The sequence below is a fragment of the Anolis sagrei genome, chromosome 12, assembly GCF_037176765.1.
Source record: "Anolis sagrei isolate rAnoSag1 chromosome 12, rAnoSag1.mat, whole genome shotgun sequence".
NCBI classification, from domain to species: domain Eukaryota; kingdom Metazoa; phylum Chordata; class Lepidosauria; order Squamata; family Dactyloidae; genus Anolis; species Anolis sagrei.
The window spans coordinates 20,645,024-20,661,453 of NC_090032.1; the positions used below are offsets into that span (position 1 = coordinate 20,645,024).

At 44.8% G+C, this 16,430-nt stretch overlaps 1 protein-coding gene across 1 annotated transcript in view; it reads left to right on the plus strand.

Annotated features, from left to right (window-relative positions):
• The first annotated feature begins 4,012 nt into the window (after positions 1-4,012).
• Positions 4,013-16,430, plus strand: part of ATG2A (autophagy related 2A) — a 104,331-nt gene continuing 91,913 nt past the window's right edge. Inside the window, exons 1-3 of the mRNA XM_067472551.1 lie at positions 4,013-4,339; positions 10,737-10,899; positions 12,780-12,932. Of these exons, the coding sequence (XP_067328652.1) occupies positions 4,169-4,339; positions 10,737-10,899; positions 12,780-12,932 (487 nt within the window). The 5' untranslated portion in view covers positions 4,013-4,168. The remainder of the gene's footprint in view (positions 4,340-10,736; positions 10,900-12,779; positions 12,933-16,430) is intronic.

A 16,430-nucleotide genomic window follows, 5' to 3' on the forward strand; every position in this document is an offset into this window, starting at 1 on the left:
CTCTGGCTGTTCTAAGCTGCCTCTGAATATCCCTAATAGGCACATCCCTGGGTTCTTTTTTACTTTGTTGTAAATCATTTTATTTGTTTCCTTTATTATTCTTTTCCAATAGATCTGCACCAGTTCGCACGACCACCATACGTGGAAGAAAGTCCCTTTCTGTCTTTTGCATCTCCAACAGGATCCTGTTTGTGACTTGTCCATTTTGGCGAGGAGGGCTGGAGTTATGTAGCATCTGTAGAACATTTTATATACATTATCTCTAATTGAAGCTGCCACTGTAAATTTAAATCCATTGTTCCACAGGTTTTCCCAGATGTCAAAATCTATGCTTCTCCCTAAATCTTTTGCCCAAGAGATCATGGGGGTTTTAACACGATTATCTTCCAAATTATAGTGTAGAATATATTTGTATAATCTGGCTATTAATCCTTTTTCCCCTTTATCTAATATAGTTTCCAGATCTGATTTTTTGGAAGCAAATCCCCTCTTCTCGTCTTTTTTGAATCTATCGTATAATTGATGATATCGGAACCAATCTTTAATACCCAATTCGTCTTTTCCCCTCAGTGCCCAATAATAATAAATGGCAGCCAGTGGAGCTCCTTGAACAAGAGGGTTGACCTCTCTTGATAATGAGCTCCGGTTAGCATCCTGGCTGCTGCCCGCTGGACCAATTGTAGCTTCCGAGCCGTCTTCAAGGGCAGCCCCACGTAGAGCGCATTGCAGTAATCCATTCTAGAGGTGACCAAGGCATGGACCACCCCGGCCAGATCCGCCTTCACGAGGTACGGTCGCAGCTGGCGCACAAGTCTCAGTTGCGCAAAGGCCCTCCCGGATACCGCCGACACCTGAGCCTCAAGTGTAAGCGAAGAATCCAAGAGGACACCCAAACTGCGGACCTGTGGCTTCAGGGGGAGTGTAACCCCGTCCAGCACAGGTTGCCACCCTATACCCCGATCCGGTTTACGATCGACCAGGAGGACCTCTGTCTTGTCGGGATTGATCTTCAGCTTGTTCTTCCTCATCCAGATAGACACAGCGGCCAGGCACTCGTCCAGCACCCGAGAAGCCTCCTTGGAATTAGGTGGAAAGGAGTAGTAGAGTTGCGCGTCATCCGCATAGAGATGGCACCCGACTCCAAAACTCCGGATGACCTCTCCCAGCGGTTTCATGTAGATGTTGAAAAGCATGTGTTATATTTGTTAATTGTGTTTTTACTGTAATATTGATCTATTTATGTTATGTTTACTTATTTTTGGACTTATTTATTGATTGTTGTTGTTCATTCGTTCAGTCGTCTCCGACTCTTCGTGACCTCATGGACCAGCCCACGCCAGAGCTCCCTGTCGGCCGTCACCACCCCCAGCTCCTTCAAGGTCAGTCCAGTCACTTCAAGGATGCCATCCATCCATCTTGCCCTTGGTCGGCCCCTCTTCCTTTTGCCTTCCACTTTCCCCAGCATCATTGTCTTCTCTAGGCTTTCCTGTCTCCTCATGATGTGGCCAAAGTACTTCAACTTTGTCTCTAGTATCTTTCCCTCCAGTGAGCAGTCGGGCTTTATTTCCTGGAGGATGGACTGGTTGGATCTTCTCGCAGTCCAAGGCACTCTCAGCACTTTCCTCCAGCACCACAGCTCAAAAGCATCGATCTTCCTTCGCTCAGCCTTCCCGAAGGTCCAGCTCTCACATCCGTAGGTCACTACAGGGAATACCATGGCTTTGACTAGGCGGATCTTCGTTGCCAGTCTGATGTCTCTACTCTTTACTATTTTATCGAGACTGGACATGGCTCTCCTCCCAAGAAGGAAGCGTCTCCTGATTTCCTGGCCACAGTCTGCATCTGCAGTAATCTTTGCACCTAGAAATACAAAGTCTGTCACGGCCTCCACGGTTTCTCCCTCTATTTCCCAGTTGTCAATCATTCTTGTTGCCATCATCTTGGTTTTTTTTTACGTTTAGCTGCAACCCGGCTTTTGCGCTTTCTTCTTTCACCTTGATTAGAAGGCTCCTCAGCTCCTCCTCGCTTTCGGCCATCAGAGTGGTGTCATCTGCATATCTGAGGTTGTTAATGTTTCTTCCAGCCATTTTCACCCCAGATTTGCATTCATCAAGTCCCGCACATCCTCGCATGATGTGTTCTGCATACAAGTTAAAAAGGTTGGGTGAGAGGATGCAGCCTTGCCGGACGCCTTTCCCAATCTGGAACCAGTCTCCTGTTCCGTGGTCAGTTCTTGATATCGAGCTCTTTTGGGGGGTTCTCCCAGCGAGGGGAGACCCAAAGGACCTCGAATGGGGTCCTGACCTTGGCGAGCGGCCAGCGGATGCCAATTAAGAAAAACGCAAAAACGTTGAAAATCAATCTCGCCAGAGGCTGAAGGGGCAATCTGCGACCGAGGCGTTTATTTAGCGATTCAGCTGAAAAGGATGCATTACAGGGATATTTCCTCTATAAGCATACAGTACAGTGATTTTCAGGCATATTTATACAGACAGAACAAAGGAATCCTGGCTTGAATCTCCCGCCCGCCTCCTGTCAGTCCCCTCTGTCCTGGTTGGCCGGCTCTGGAACAGCTGGGAGGAGGCTTGGCCGCTGGTCCCACCCTCCCTCCAATCGCCGGCCGCTGTTGCCTCCAGAGGGCCAATCAGAGCCCTCGGAGCGCCTCCAGAGATTGTCCAATCAGCGGCCAGGAGGCGGGCTCTAGTTTGACAGCGCAGAGGGGCGGAATGCCTGGGAGGCGTCTGCCAGCTGATGGAACACCTTTTGTCTCTTCACGGCAGGGAGGCGGATGGGGAGAACAAGGGATTTCCTGGGTCCTGATAAAAGATGTGTATAGGCAAAAAGGGTGGCTATGGGTGGTGTCTGGATCTTCAACCTTGTGGGCAAAGAGATCCTTTGTCACAAGGGAGCATGCACAAACACCACAATTGGTGTAATCAGTCTGTTTTTCCGGGCTTTTGGCTGACAAAATCTCTGGCTTTTGTTTGTCTGAACTCTGAAAAACAAAGCCATAGATTTGCCAGTATTTTCCATGCAATGTCAATATGAATGGAGTTCCTTCCAAGGAAATTGGATTTCCTTAACTGTAATCCCCTGGTCACATATTCTTTTATAGGGTAAAGTTCAAGAGGGGAAAGGCAAGGAAAGGGGTGAGGGTGCACCTCATTCCATTACATTCCATATTACACACACTTCATACATATATTCTTTACAGTCTTTCATAACTCATAGATTTCATAAAAAGGGTCCCCATCCCCTCCCCATCCCAGCAAAGTTTATTAGAAAACCCACAGCAATTTAATAAAGGCAATCAGCAGAGTTCCTGAGGTATGATCCTTTGCAACAAGGGCATGCACCCACAGGCGGGGGCCATGCTTCTCAAGCGGCTTGGTTTGGAGTTCATAGAGGAAGTCCGTGACGCTAGGGCACCAAGTCAGTCAGAGAGGGCAGAGAAAGTCCTCAAGGAATCCGCAAATGGTGGAGAGTGGGGCAATGTCCTTTGGAGAACTACATTTCCCTGATCTTTGGGCCAGGGTCCAGTGCACAAGCCAGAGAATTCACAGAGAGGAAACAGGAACCCAGTTATGTGTGCTGGGTCAGGAAGCAGCAGAATCCATTGTCTGGCCCTTGGCGAACTACAAATGCTTGGGGGGGAAGATGCTCTGCATCATTCTGACTGTTGCGACTTGGTCCTTGTACAGATTCCTCAGGAGAGAGGGAAGGGGGCTTGGGATGCCCATCCCACCAAGAACTTGCCACAATTTATTATGATCCACACAGTCAATATTTATTGATATTACTCCCCAATTTCACTCCCCTCTGGATGTTGATCTGTTTTCTTTCCTCTCCTGGGTGTCCCCGCCCCCTTTGCATAACATCACCGAACAAGCCAATGGCGTGTGAGCAGGAAGGAGACGGTAGCCAATGAGGAAGCCGCCTGGGGCCGAGCGATTCCTTTCTGTTTTCTTTCCTCCTCCTTCCGTGTCCCCGCCCCCGCCTCCCGAGCGAGCCAATCATAGCGAGCGGCGGAGGGCGGAGCGGCCAATGAGCGCGCCCGGCTGCCAACGGGGTCGGGCCTAGCTGGCCCAAGAAGCCGGGTGCGGAGCCGGGGGCTAAAGTAATCCGGCCTGCCGGGGAAGGCGCCTCTTGGGCGGTCACCTCCGCCGCCATGTCGCGGTGGTTCTTCCCGTGGTCGAGCTCCATCAAGAAGCGGGCCTGCCGGTACTTGCTGCAGCATTACTTGGGCCACTTCCTGGAGGAGAGGCTGGGCCTGGAGCAGCTGAGCCTCGACCTCTACGCCGGCGCCGGGCGCCTCAGCCGCATCCACCTCGACGTCTGGGTGAGGCTCCCTTCATAGCGTTGCCCTTCGGAGGCTAAAACCTCGCACAAAGGGAACAGGAAGAAGGGGAAGGGAGGTATAACAGAGATGTGTAGAATCAAAGGGTCAGAAACAGGAGGAATAAGGTGTTGTCCAAGGCTGTCGTGGCTGGAATTATTGTGAAATTCAGGCAGGAAACAATCAGGGCCAGCTGACACCTCACAACAAAGAATTCAACCCCCAGGCAGGAAGCAGCCAGGCTTTGAAGCTGCAAGGCCATTCAGTGCTAATCAAGCTGGCCAATGGCAACATTAAGACTTGCCTTCAACAGACAAGAGTTCTTTCTCCCACCCTGGACACAATTCCACATACATACATACATACATACACATATATATAGGATCCCCCCCCCCCCAGGCAGGAAGCAGCCAGGCTTTGAAGCCGCAAGGCCGTTCACCAATGGCAACATTCACACTTGCCTCAATCAGACAAGAGTTCTTTCTCCCACCCTGGACATCATTCCACAGGTATAAATAAATATATATATGATTCCCCCAGGCAGGAAGCAGCCAGGCTTTGAAGCTACAAGGCCATTCAGTGCTAATCAAGCTGGCCAATGGCAACATTCACACTTGCCTCCAGCAGACAAGAGTTCTTTCCCTCACCCTGGACATCATTTCAGATAGATAGATAGATATGGGATTCCGCCAGGCAGGAAGCAGCCAGGCTTTGAAGCTGCAAGGTTTTGCAATTGTAATCAAGCTGGCCAATGGCAACATTCACACTTGCCTCAATCAGACAAGAGTTCTTTCTCCCACCCTGGACATTATTCCACATACATACATACATACACACACATATATATATATAGGATTTCCCCCCCCCCCCCAGGCAGGAAGCAGGCAGGCTTTGAAGCTGCAAGGCCATTCACCAATGGCAACATTAACACTTGCCTCCAACAGACAAGAGTTCTTTCTCCCACCCTGGACATCATTCCAGAGATATTATAAAGGATTCCCCTAAGCAGGAAGCAGGCAGGCTTTGAAGCTGCAAGGCCATTCAGAGCTAATCAAGCTGGCCAATGACAACATTTACACTTGCCTCCAGCAGACAAGAGTTCTTTCTCCCACCCTGGACATCATTCCACAGATAGATAGATAGATAGATAGATTTCCCCCAGGCAGGAAGCAGCCATGCTTTGAAGCTGCAAGGCCATTCAGTGCTAATCAAGCTGGCCAATGCCAACATTAGCACTTGCTTCCAACAGACAAGAGTTCTTTCCCCCACCCTGGGCATCATTCCACAGATAAATAGATATATTATTCCCTCAGGCAGGAAGCAGCCAGGCTTTGAAGCTGCAAGGCCATTCAGTGCTTATCAAGCAGGCCAATGGCAGCATGAACATTTGCCTCCAGCAGATAAGAGTTCTCCCACTCTGGACATTATTCCACAGATATGATATAATTCCCCAGGCAGGAAGCAGCCAGGCTTTGAAGCTGCAAGGCCATTCAGTGCTAATCAAGCTGGCCAATGGCAACATTAACACTTGCCTCAATCAGACAAGAATTCTTTCTCCCACCTTGGACATCATTCCACAGATAGATAGATAGATTGATTGATTGATTGATTGATTGATTTCCCCAAGGCAGGAAGCAGCCAGGCTTTGAAGCTGCAAGGTCATTCAGTGCTAATCAAGCTGGCCAGTGGCAACATTCACACTTGCCTCAATCAGACAAGAGTTCTTTCTCCTACCCTGGGCATCATTCCGTATATATATATATATATATATAGAGAGAGAGAGAGAGAGAGAGAGGATTCCCTCAGGCAGGAAGCAGCCAGGCTTTGAAGCTGCAAGGCCATTCAATGCTAATCAAGCTGGCCAGTTGCAACATTCACATTTGCCGCCAACACCCTGGCCATCATTCCACAGATATATAAACCCATTTGTCCTAGTTTCCAACCTCTGAAGATGCCTGCCATAAATGTGGGTGAAACGTCAGGAGGGAATGCTTCTGGAACGGACCGAAAAACCTACAACAACCCAACCTGAACGTTACATTGTCCTAAAGGAATCAGAATGGTTTTCCAGGGACTTCTGGCATGCAAGGCCCATTCTACGCTGTCCTTATGGATCTGATCCCAGGTTATCTACTTTGCACTTGATTCTATGAGTCTCCACTGCCAGATAATCCAGGATCTGATCCTGGGATAGATAGCAGTGTAGAAGGTCTGGGATGGAAAGGTCAAAAGGGAAGCTTTCCAAGTTGAGAGGCAAGCTAGGGACAAGGTTGCCCAATAACAACCAGCGAGGACTCGAATAAACAGGAAGCAGCCTGCCAAAAAAGTTAGGATGACAACAACTCGTCTGTTGACGTCGGGGACGTTCCTGGAAAGGCCCGTCCCAGGGCAAAGGAATCCGTCACGTTCAGTTCTGCCGGAATCCTGAGTAGGGAAAGGTGTCATGTCCTTTCTGACAACGTAAACACTCTATTTCCTCCAGATCCGAGGAAAGGGAAGGATGGATAGAGAGTAGAAAGAAGACAAAGAGGGAGCGAGAGAGAAAAGTAACAATAGAAGAATAGGAAGGAGCGAGGAAGGGAGGCTTATCATTTTTGTGCGAACTTGTATAAACAGTCGTACATTTCCATACTTATGTTTATATTTACATATTTACTTCCTCCTTTTCCGTTATTTCTTTCCGTTCCTTAACTCTCCTTACTATCTTGGTGTGAACTTCTATACGAGGGTTGAATGAAAAGTAATGCCTCCACCTTCGTTACTTGGGTTTGGATGGGAATATTTTAATAAATCAAATGCAGAAATAATCCTTAGAATGTGATCTTTAACTAGAAGAAGAGGAGGAGGAACTTTGTTTTTCTACCCCTCCTCCATCTCCCCGAAGGGACTCGGGGTGGCTTACATCGGGCCCAAGCCCAAGGCAGAATACAATTAAAAACAAAGCAAAAACAATTAAGACAGCGTAAAACATCATAACAATAATAGCGAGAAACAACAATAACAGCAAACTAATTTTGGAGAGGGGGAGGAAAACCACTATGTTAAAGGATAAGTGGTTTAGTAAGGTGGATAATAATGTATAACGGCATTCACTTTTCCGCATAGTCACCAGACAATTGGATACATTTCTGCCAACGATGAGCAAGTTATTTGAAGCCGTCGCAGAAGAAGTCGACACTGTTTCCACAACCCGTTGTGCACAGATCTTCCGATAGCCAAGCAAGGCAATAATGTGACCCACACGTTCTTGTGAAATGCCGATTATGCTTGAAATAATCCTTAGAATGTGCTCTCTAATGACCACAATTCACTTTGGATACATTTCTGCCAACAATGAACAAGTTATTTGAAGCCGTCGCAGAAGAAGTCGACACTCTGTTTCCGCAACCCGTCGTGCACAGATCTTCCGAGAGCCAAGCAAGGCAATAATGTGACCCACATGTTCTTGTGATATGCCAATTATGCTTGAAATAATCCTTAGAATGTGCTCTTTAATGACCACAATTCACTTTGGATACATTTCTGCCAACAGTGAACAAGGCATTTGAAGCCGTCGTGGAAGAAGTTGACACTCTTGTTTCCGCAACCCATCGTGCACAGATCTTCCGAGAGCCAAGCAAAGCAATAATGTGACCCACACGTTCTTGTGAAATGCCGATTATGCTTGAAATAATCCTTAGAATGTGCTCTTTAACTCCTACTATTCACTTTCCTACATAATCACCAGACAATTGGATACATTTCTGCCAACGATGAGCAAGTTATTTGAAGCCGTCGCAGAAGAAGTCGACACTCTGTTTCCGCCACCCATTGTGCACAGATCTTCCAAGAGCCAAGCAAGGCAATAATGTGACCCACACGTTCTTGTGAAATGCCGATTATGCTTGAAATAATCCTTAGAATGTGCTCTCTAACGACCACTATTCACTTTCCCACATAACCACTAGACAATTGGATACATTTCTGCCAACGATGAGCAAGTTATTTGAAGCCGTCGCAGAAGAAGTCGACACTCTGTTTCCGCAACCCATCGTGCACAGATCTTCCGAGAGCCAAGCAAGGCAATAATGTGACCCACATGTTCTTGTGAAATGCCGATTATGTTTGAAATAATCCTTAGAATGTGCTCTCTAACGACCACAATTCACTTTCCCACATAACCACCAGACATTGGATACATTTCTACCAACGATGAGCAAGTTATTTGAAGCCGTTGCAGAAGAAGTCGACACTCTGTTTCCACAACCCGTCGTGCACAGATCTTCCGATAGCCAATCAAGGCAATAATGTGACCCACATGTTCTTGTGAAATGTCAATTATGCTTGAAATAATCCTTAGAATGTGCTCTCTAACGACCACTATTCACTTTCCCACATAACCACCAGACATTGGATACATTTCTACCAACGATGAGCAAGTTATTTGAAGCCGTCGCAGAAGAAGTCGACACTCTGTTTCCACAACCCGTCGTGCACAGATCTTCCGAGAACCAAGCAAGGCAATAATGTGACCCACACGTTTTTGTGAAATGCCTATTATGCTTGAATGTGCTCTCTAACAACCACTATTCACTTTCCCACATAACCACCAGACATTGGATACATTTCTGCCAATGATGAACAGGTTATTTGAAGCCGTCACGGAAGAAGTCGATCTGGGATCAGATCCTGGAATATAAGGACAGTGTAGATGGGGCCTTGCATGCCAGAAGTCCCTGGAGAACCATTCCGATTCCTTTAGGACAGTTTAACGTTCAAGTTGGCTTGTTGTAGGTTTTTCGTTCTGTTCCAGAAGCATTCTCTCCTGACGTTTCTCCCACATCTATGACAGGCATCCTCAGAGGTTGTGAGGTCTGTTGGAAACTAGGAAAATCGGGTTTATATCCCTGTGGTATAATGTCCAGGGTGGGATAAAGAACTCTTGAATGTTGGAGGCCTCCAGACTTTTGATGAGCTTGCTAATATTTTCACGAACCCCAATGGCCTCCAGACATTTGATGAGCTTGCTAATATTTTCACAAACCCCGATGGCCTCCAGACATTTGATGAGCTTGCTAATATTTTCACAAACCCCGATGGCCTCCAGACATTTGATGAGCTTGCTAATATTTTCACAAACCCCAATGGCCTCCAGACATTTGATGAGCTTGCTAATATTTTCACAAACCCCGATGGCCTCCAGACATTTGATGAGCTTGCTAATATTTTCACGAACCCCGATGGCCTCCAGACATTTGATGAGCTTGCTAATATTTTCACAAACCCCGATGGCTTCCAGACATTTGATGAGCTTGCTAATATTTTCACAAACCCCGATGGCCTCCAGACATTTGATGAGCTTGCTAATATTTTCACAAACCCCGATGGCCTCCAGACATTTGATGAGTTTGCTAATATTTTCACAAACCCCGATGGCCTCCAGACATTTGATGAACTTGCTAATATTTTCACAAACCCCGATGGCCTCCAGACATTTGATGAGCTTGCTAATATTTTCACAAACCCCGATGGCCTCCAGACATTTGATGAGTTTGCTAATATTTTCACAAACCCCGATGGCCTCCAGACATTTGATGAACTTGCTAATATTTTCACAAACCCCGATGGCCTCCAGACATTTGATGAGCTTGCTAATATTTTCACAAACCCCGATGGCCTCCAGACATTTGATGAGTTTGCTAATATTTTCACAAACCCCGATGGCCTCCAGACATTTGATGAACTTGCTAATATTTTCACAAACCCCGATGGCCTCCAGACATTTGATGAGTTTGCTAATATTTTCACAAACCCCGATGGCCTCCAGACATTTGATGAGCTTGCTAATATTTTCACAAACCCCGATGGCCTCCAGACATTTGATGAGTTTGCTAATATTTTCACAAACCCCGATGGCCTCCAGACATTTGATGAACTTGCTAATATTTTCACAAACCCCGATGGCCTCCAGACATTTGATGAGTTTGCTAATATTTTCACAAACCCCGATGGCCTCCAGACATTTGATGAGCTTGCTAATATTTTCACAAACCCCGATGGCCTCCAGACATTTGATGAGTTTGCTAATATTTTCACAAACCCCGATGGCCTCCAGACATTTGATGAGCTTGCTAATATTTTCACAAACCCCGATGGCCTCCAGACATTTGATGATCCAACTATGTGGCAGTGAGTCAAATGCTTTTTTTTTGGGTAATCAATCCATGTTGCATAGAAGATTGTTTTGCGGCTTTTGCAATTCTCCAGTATCATTTTGTCAGTCACAAGCTGATCCTCCGTGCCCGTCATCTTCGTCTCCAGCACAGATCCTGACACTTCTTCCCCTATTCGACTTGTAGGGTCTGTCTAAATGCCATTATAGTGCCCCATAAGGATTATTTCCCCCTTTGCTCTTCCCTAGTCCGTCAATGAGTTCCTGGAGTCCGTCGGAGCCCCGCTGGAGATCGTGGATGGCTTCATCGACAGCATCGCGGTCACCATCCCCTGGTCTGCCTTAGTCACCGAGAACTGCACCGTGGAAGTGAGCGGACTGCAGATCACCTGCCGTCCCAAGTACCGGAGTGGTGAGCTTTTGGAGGGTGGAGAACGGGGAGTGGGGGGGATGGGACACTTAAGAATCATAGAGTTGATAGGCTCCGGAGACGGATAAGGAAGCGCGAGGGCTAGACTGCGCATGTGCGCTTCTTACACATATGCTAAAATAATGTATAAATATTACAATTCATATATTTATGACTGCGCATGCGCGCTTCTTACACATGCGCAAAAATAATGTATAAATATTACAATTAATTTATTTATGACTGCGCATGTGCGCCTTTTACACATATGCTAAAATAATGTATAAATATTACAATTAATATATTTATGACTGCGCATGCGCACTTCTTACACATATACTAACATAATGTATAAATATTACAATTCATATATTTATGGCTGCGCATGCGCACTTCTTACACATATACTAAAATAATGTATAAATATTACAATTCATATATTTATGGCTGCACATGCGCACTTCTTACACATATACTAAAATAGTGTATAAATATTACAATTCATATATTTATGGCTGCGCATGCGCACTTCTTACACATATACTAAAATAGTGTATAAATATTACAATTCATATATTTATGGCTGCGCATGCGCACTTCTTACACATATACTAAAATAGTGTATAAATATTACAATTCATATATTTATGGCTGCGCATGCGCACTTCTTACACATATACTAAAATAGTGTATAAATATTACAATTCATATATTTATGGCTGCGCATGCGCACTTCTTACACATATACTAAAATAGTGTATAAATATTACAATTTATATATTTATGGCTGCACATGCGTGCTTCTTATACATATACTAAAATAATGTATAAATATTACAATTCATATATTTATGGCTGCGCATGCGCACTTCTTACACATATGCTAAAATAATGTATAAATATTACAATTCATATATTTATGACTGCGCATGTGCACTTCTTACACATATGTTAAAATAATGTATAAATATTACAATTCATATATTTATGACTGCGCATGCGCGCTTCTTACACATATGCCAAAATAATGTATAAATATTACAATTAATTTATTTATGACTGCGCATGCGCGCTTCTTACACATATGCTAAAATAATGTATAAATATTACAATTCATATATTTATGACTGTGCATGCGCACTTCTTACACATATGCTAAAATAATGTATAAATATTACAATTCATATATTGATGACTGCGCATGCGCGCTTCTTACACATATGCCAAAATAATGTATAAATATTACAATTAATATATTGATGACTGCGCATGCGCGCTTCTTACACATTTGCTAAAATAATGTATAAATATTACAATTAATTTATTTATGACTGCGCATGTGCGTCTCTTACACATATGCTAAAATAATGTATAAATATTACAATTCATATATTTATGACTGCGCATGCGTGCTTCCTACACATATGCTAAAATCATGTATAAATATTACAATTTATTTATGACTGCGCATGCGCACCTCTTACACATATGCTAAAATAATGTATAAATATTACAAATAATATATTGATGACTGCGCATGCGCGCTTCTTATACATATACTAAAATAATGTATAAATATTACAATTAATATAGCGTCCCTACTTTGTGGATTTTCAGTTATCACGGGTGATCCTGGACCGGAACTCCTGCAATAAGTGAGGGAACACTGTATACATTCTGTATTATTTATTTACCCCACATTTAAGCGACCGTGGATAATGGATGTGTTAGTACCCCCTCATTACATGTGGATTGTTTACATAGAAATACATAAACTTTGTGTAATGTTTAGAAAGAGACGAAAGGATGAGCCGCCAGAGAAGGAGACTCCATAGAGGACATTGTGCATATTTTGTTTGATGTGTTCTTTTGTGTCTCCACAGCCGCCCCCGGCTCAGAGTCGCAAAGCTGGGCATCATGCATGACTACCAGCATGCAACTGGCACAGGAGTGCCTGAAGGACCAAGCGGAAGAGCCCTCCGACACCCCTCAACCCCTGGAGGGGCTGGAGATGTTTGCCCAGACCATTGAAACCGGTGAGTGGGTTTGGTGTGTCAAGCAACCCCTTCAAAGCAGCAGCCCAATGACACTGGGGATAGAAAATCGCACGAGCCCTAGTCTTGAAGTGGGGAAGCTGGTGGGCATCTTTGAAGGACATGGGAAGCCTAATAAGAATAATAATAATAATAATTAATAATAATAGTGTGCTTTCCGAATTGTTACCAGAGAGTTCCTTTGTCAGGTTTTACAGTGTATTGTAATGTAATATAGCTGAGTCATGCACTGCTAATAGGCTTCTATTGGAAATGCGGAGTCATGCATTAACTGTATATAGAACTTAATTTGGGGAATGTGTTCTGGCCTAGTCCAGGTGATTGTGAATGATGCAATCCTGGGTCTGAGTTAAGTTAATGAGTTGGGAACCAATCAGAGATTGCTATGTGTAATTGTATAGAATTGTATATAAGGAAGTCGTGTACAGTGTATTCTTTCTCCTTGTGCTGCTAAGACAAGTTATAACTGTATGCTGTGGTAAGTTTGTAATATCATCTAGACTGGGGGAAGGACAATGGTAAAACTGACAATGGCCGGGCATGTGCTCAAGTGTATGTAAAAGGTTCCAGAGTGACTGCGGGCTGTGGGAGCAGTTGACTGAAAATACTGTGCAGGAAGAAGCTACTGGAAAGTGCTGAAGTTGTGCAGCTGATCTGCTGCTGAATTGTGAAGTTAATCTCAACTTCCTATGATAGGGATCATGAAAACAGCTTGGCACCTGGCCCAGCTGCAGAAATTAATGAGCAAATAGATAGACGGGAGGTGATTAGTCAAAACAGGAGAGCCGAACAGTGGCTTCGGCATTCTGTCAGTCTCCGAGAGAAAAAGATAAGGAATTCTCAGCTAAAGTGAAACCAGTTTCTGAGTGCTAGAGACATAGCTAAGGAAGAGATAAAAGTCACAAGTACAGGATATGTAGTCAGATGAAGCATCGTTTGGAATCAAGTCAAGAAGTTGTCCTTGGAAAAATGTTTGGATTATTGATGTCGCCATACTAGGTGATAGTCGCATTGAGGAAAAACAACAGGAAAAACTCAGCCGCTATCAACAACAGGAAAAACTCAGCCTTGTGATTTTGTGATATGAAATCCAGCATATAGATCTCGTTTGCTGCGACATACTGTGCTTTTGTGTCAGTAATAATAATAATAATAATAATGGTGTGCTTTCCGAATTGTTACTGGAGAGTTCCTATGATAGGAAACATGAAAACAGCTCTGGCCCAGCTGCAGAAATTAATGAGCAAATAGACAGACGGGAGGAGTTCAGTCAAAACAGGAGAGCCGAACAGTGGTTTCGGCATTCTGCCAGTCTCCGAGAGAAAAAGATAAGGAATTCTCAGCTAAAGCAAAACCAGTTTCTGAGTGCTAGAGACATAGCTAACGAAGAGATAAGAGTCCCAAGTACAGGATATGTAGTCAGATGAAGCATCGTTTGGAATCACGTCAAGACCCTAACCCGGGCCCTTCGATCTTTGGGGGAGGCCCTCCTTTCCCCCCTACCAATCTCACAAGCTCGTCTTGTGGGTACAAGGGAGAGAGCCTTCTCCTCTGTGGCTCCTCGACTTTGGAACTCATTATCTGGAGAGATCAGGAAAGTCCCTAGAAGTGTTCAAAAAGGACCTTAAAACCTTGCTCTTCCGCTGCGCCTTTGGCGAGTAGGTGCACAACACGACACTCTTGCTCCCCTCAACACTTCTGCCACTGGAGTACACACCCTCCAAATGGGAAGTTTAGCTTCACAACTCTGTTTGTTTTTATGAGTTCCCTGCAAATAACCTGCTCCTATTTTTATCTCATTAGATTTTAATCGTTTTATCTTGTACATGTGGCCTGCCCATTGTTATCGTGATTGTGTTTATTGGAATGTTATTTTATGACTATGTTATACTTCGGCGTTCATTTTGATGATGATTGTTGCATCCCAGTTCAAGAAACGAGACCATAAGATTAAATCCACCACACTGGACTGTAGGAAAAGCAATCCTTGTTTATTGATGAAAAATTGGTTACAAAAGAAAGGCAAATGCAAAGTCAAAAAGCCACAATAGAAACACAGCAGTCAGTAAAATCTGAACTTGAGCAAAATTTCAAAAGCCACAATACAAGAACCAGGAATCTGTTAGCCTCTCGCTAACCATGAACTTGATAACTAAGCCTCTGGGATTACCGGCCATGAAACACAGGAATTCTGCCAAGGCACAGCCACAATCCCAAACGTTGCTTGATTTAAAGAGGCACCCGGCAGGAGACCTCTTAAACCAAAGAAGCTATTCTTTGAAACGCCCCTTGACTTTGACATCTGGGCCTCTCTCTCCTGTAAACGATGTGACCTTCGTAGAAACTGGGAAATATTTCTGTCTCTAACTATCTGTTCTCTTCAGTCCTCATTAAAAACCCCAGGTGGAGAGATATCACGGCTAGTGATATCACGGCTAACTTCCAAAACATTTTCCTCCAGCTGTTGGGTTTCGTTTTCATCCCTGCTGACCTCTGCATCAACAACAGATTCCACACTGTCAGGGTCAGGGAGAGCTTGCTCAGTTGGAAAAACTATCAGAGAATCCGGTTCACACAGATCAGGATCAGGCTGAACCCCAACAATGATGTTTGTTGTTTATGCTTTGCTTCTATTTTGCTGCAATATGTTATCCGGGCTTGGCCCCATGTAAGCCGCTCCGAGTCCCCATTGGGGAGATGGTGCCGGAGTATAAATAAAGATTATTATTATTATTATTATTATTATTAAGGTCTCATCCTTGTTCATGGAAGCATTGCTTGGAAAATTCATGTTTTAAGGGCTTTTGTTTCATGATTTTGATCCCTGGATTTGTTCCTTCTTATCTTCCCACCTAATTGGATTTACCTATTTCTTTAAAGTGCTTTTTTACCTTACTGCTTTTTAATTATCTTCAATAAAAGGATTGTTTTCCATCCAATTGTGTGGTGTTTAAAGTCAAGGGATGTTTCCTGCCTGAAGTGCAACACAACTCCAAGTTCCAAGGGAGTGGTTTTCTCAAATGATGTCTGATGTCTTTATCAGTGTTTTTTTTTCCCCATTTTCCCAGGAGTCTTGTGCCCCTAACCCCAAAGGGCTTACTATATGTATTTCCAGGGGAGCATTTGCACAGCTCAGGCTCGTGCGCCAGCTGCGCCCGTACCTCGGGAAGTCTGACTTGGCCACAGTAGTACACGCTCTGGTCACATCCCGCCTTGACTACTGCAACGCTCTCTACGTGGGGCTGCCCTTGAAGACGGCCCGGAAGCTTCAGCTAGTCCAGCGCGCGGCAGCCATGTTACTAACGGGAGCAGGACGCAGGGAGCATACAACGCCCTTGTTGTACCGGCTCCACTGGCTGCCGATCTGCTACCGGGCCCAATTCAAGGTGCTGGTGTTGGCCTACAAAGCCCTAAACGGTTCCGGCCCAAAATACCTGTCTGACCGCATCTTGGCCTATGAGCCCACAAGGACTTTGAGAT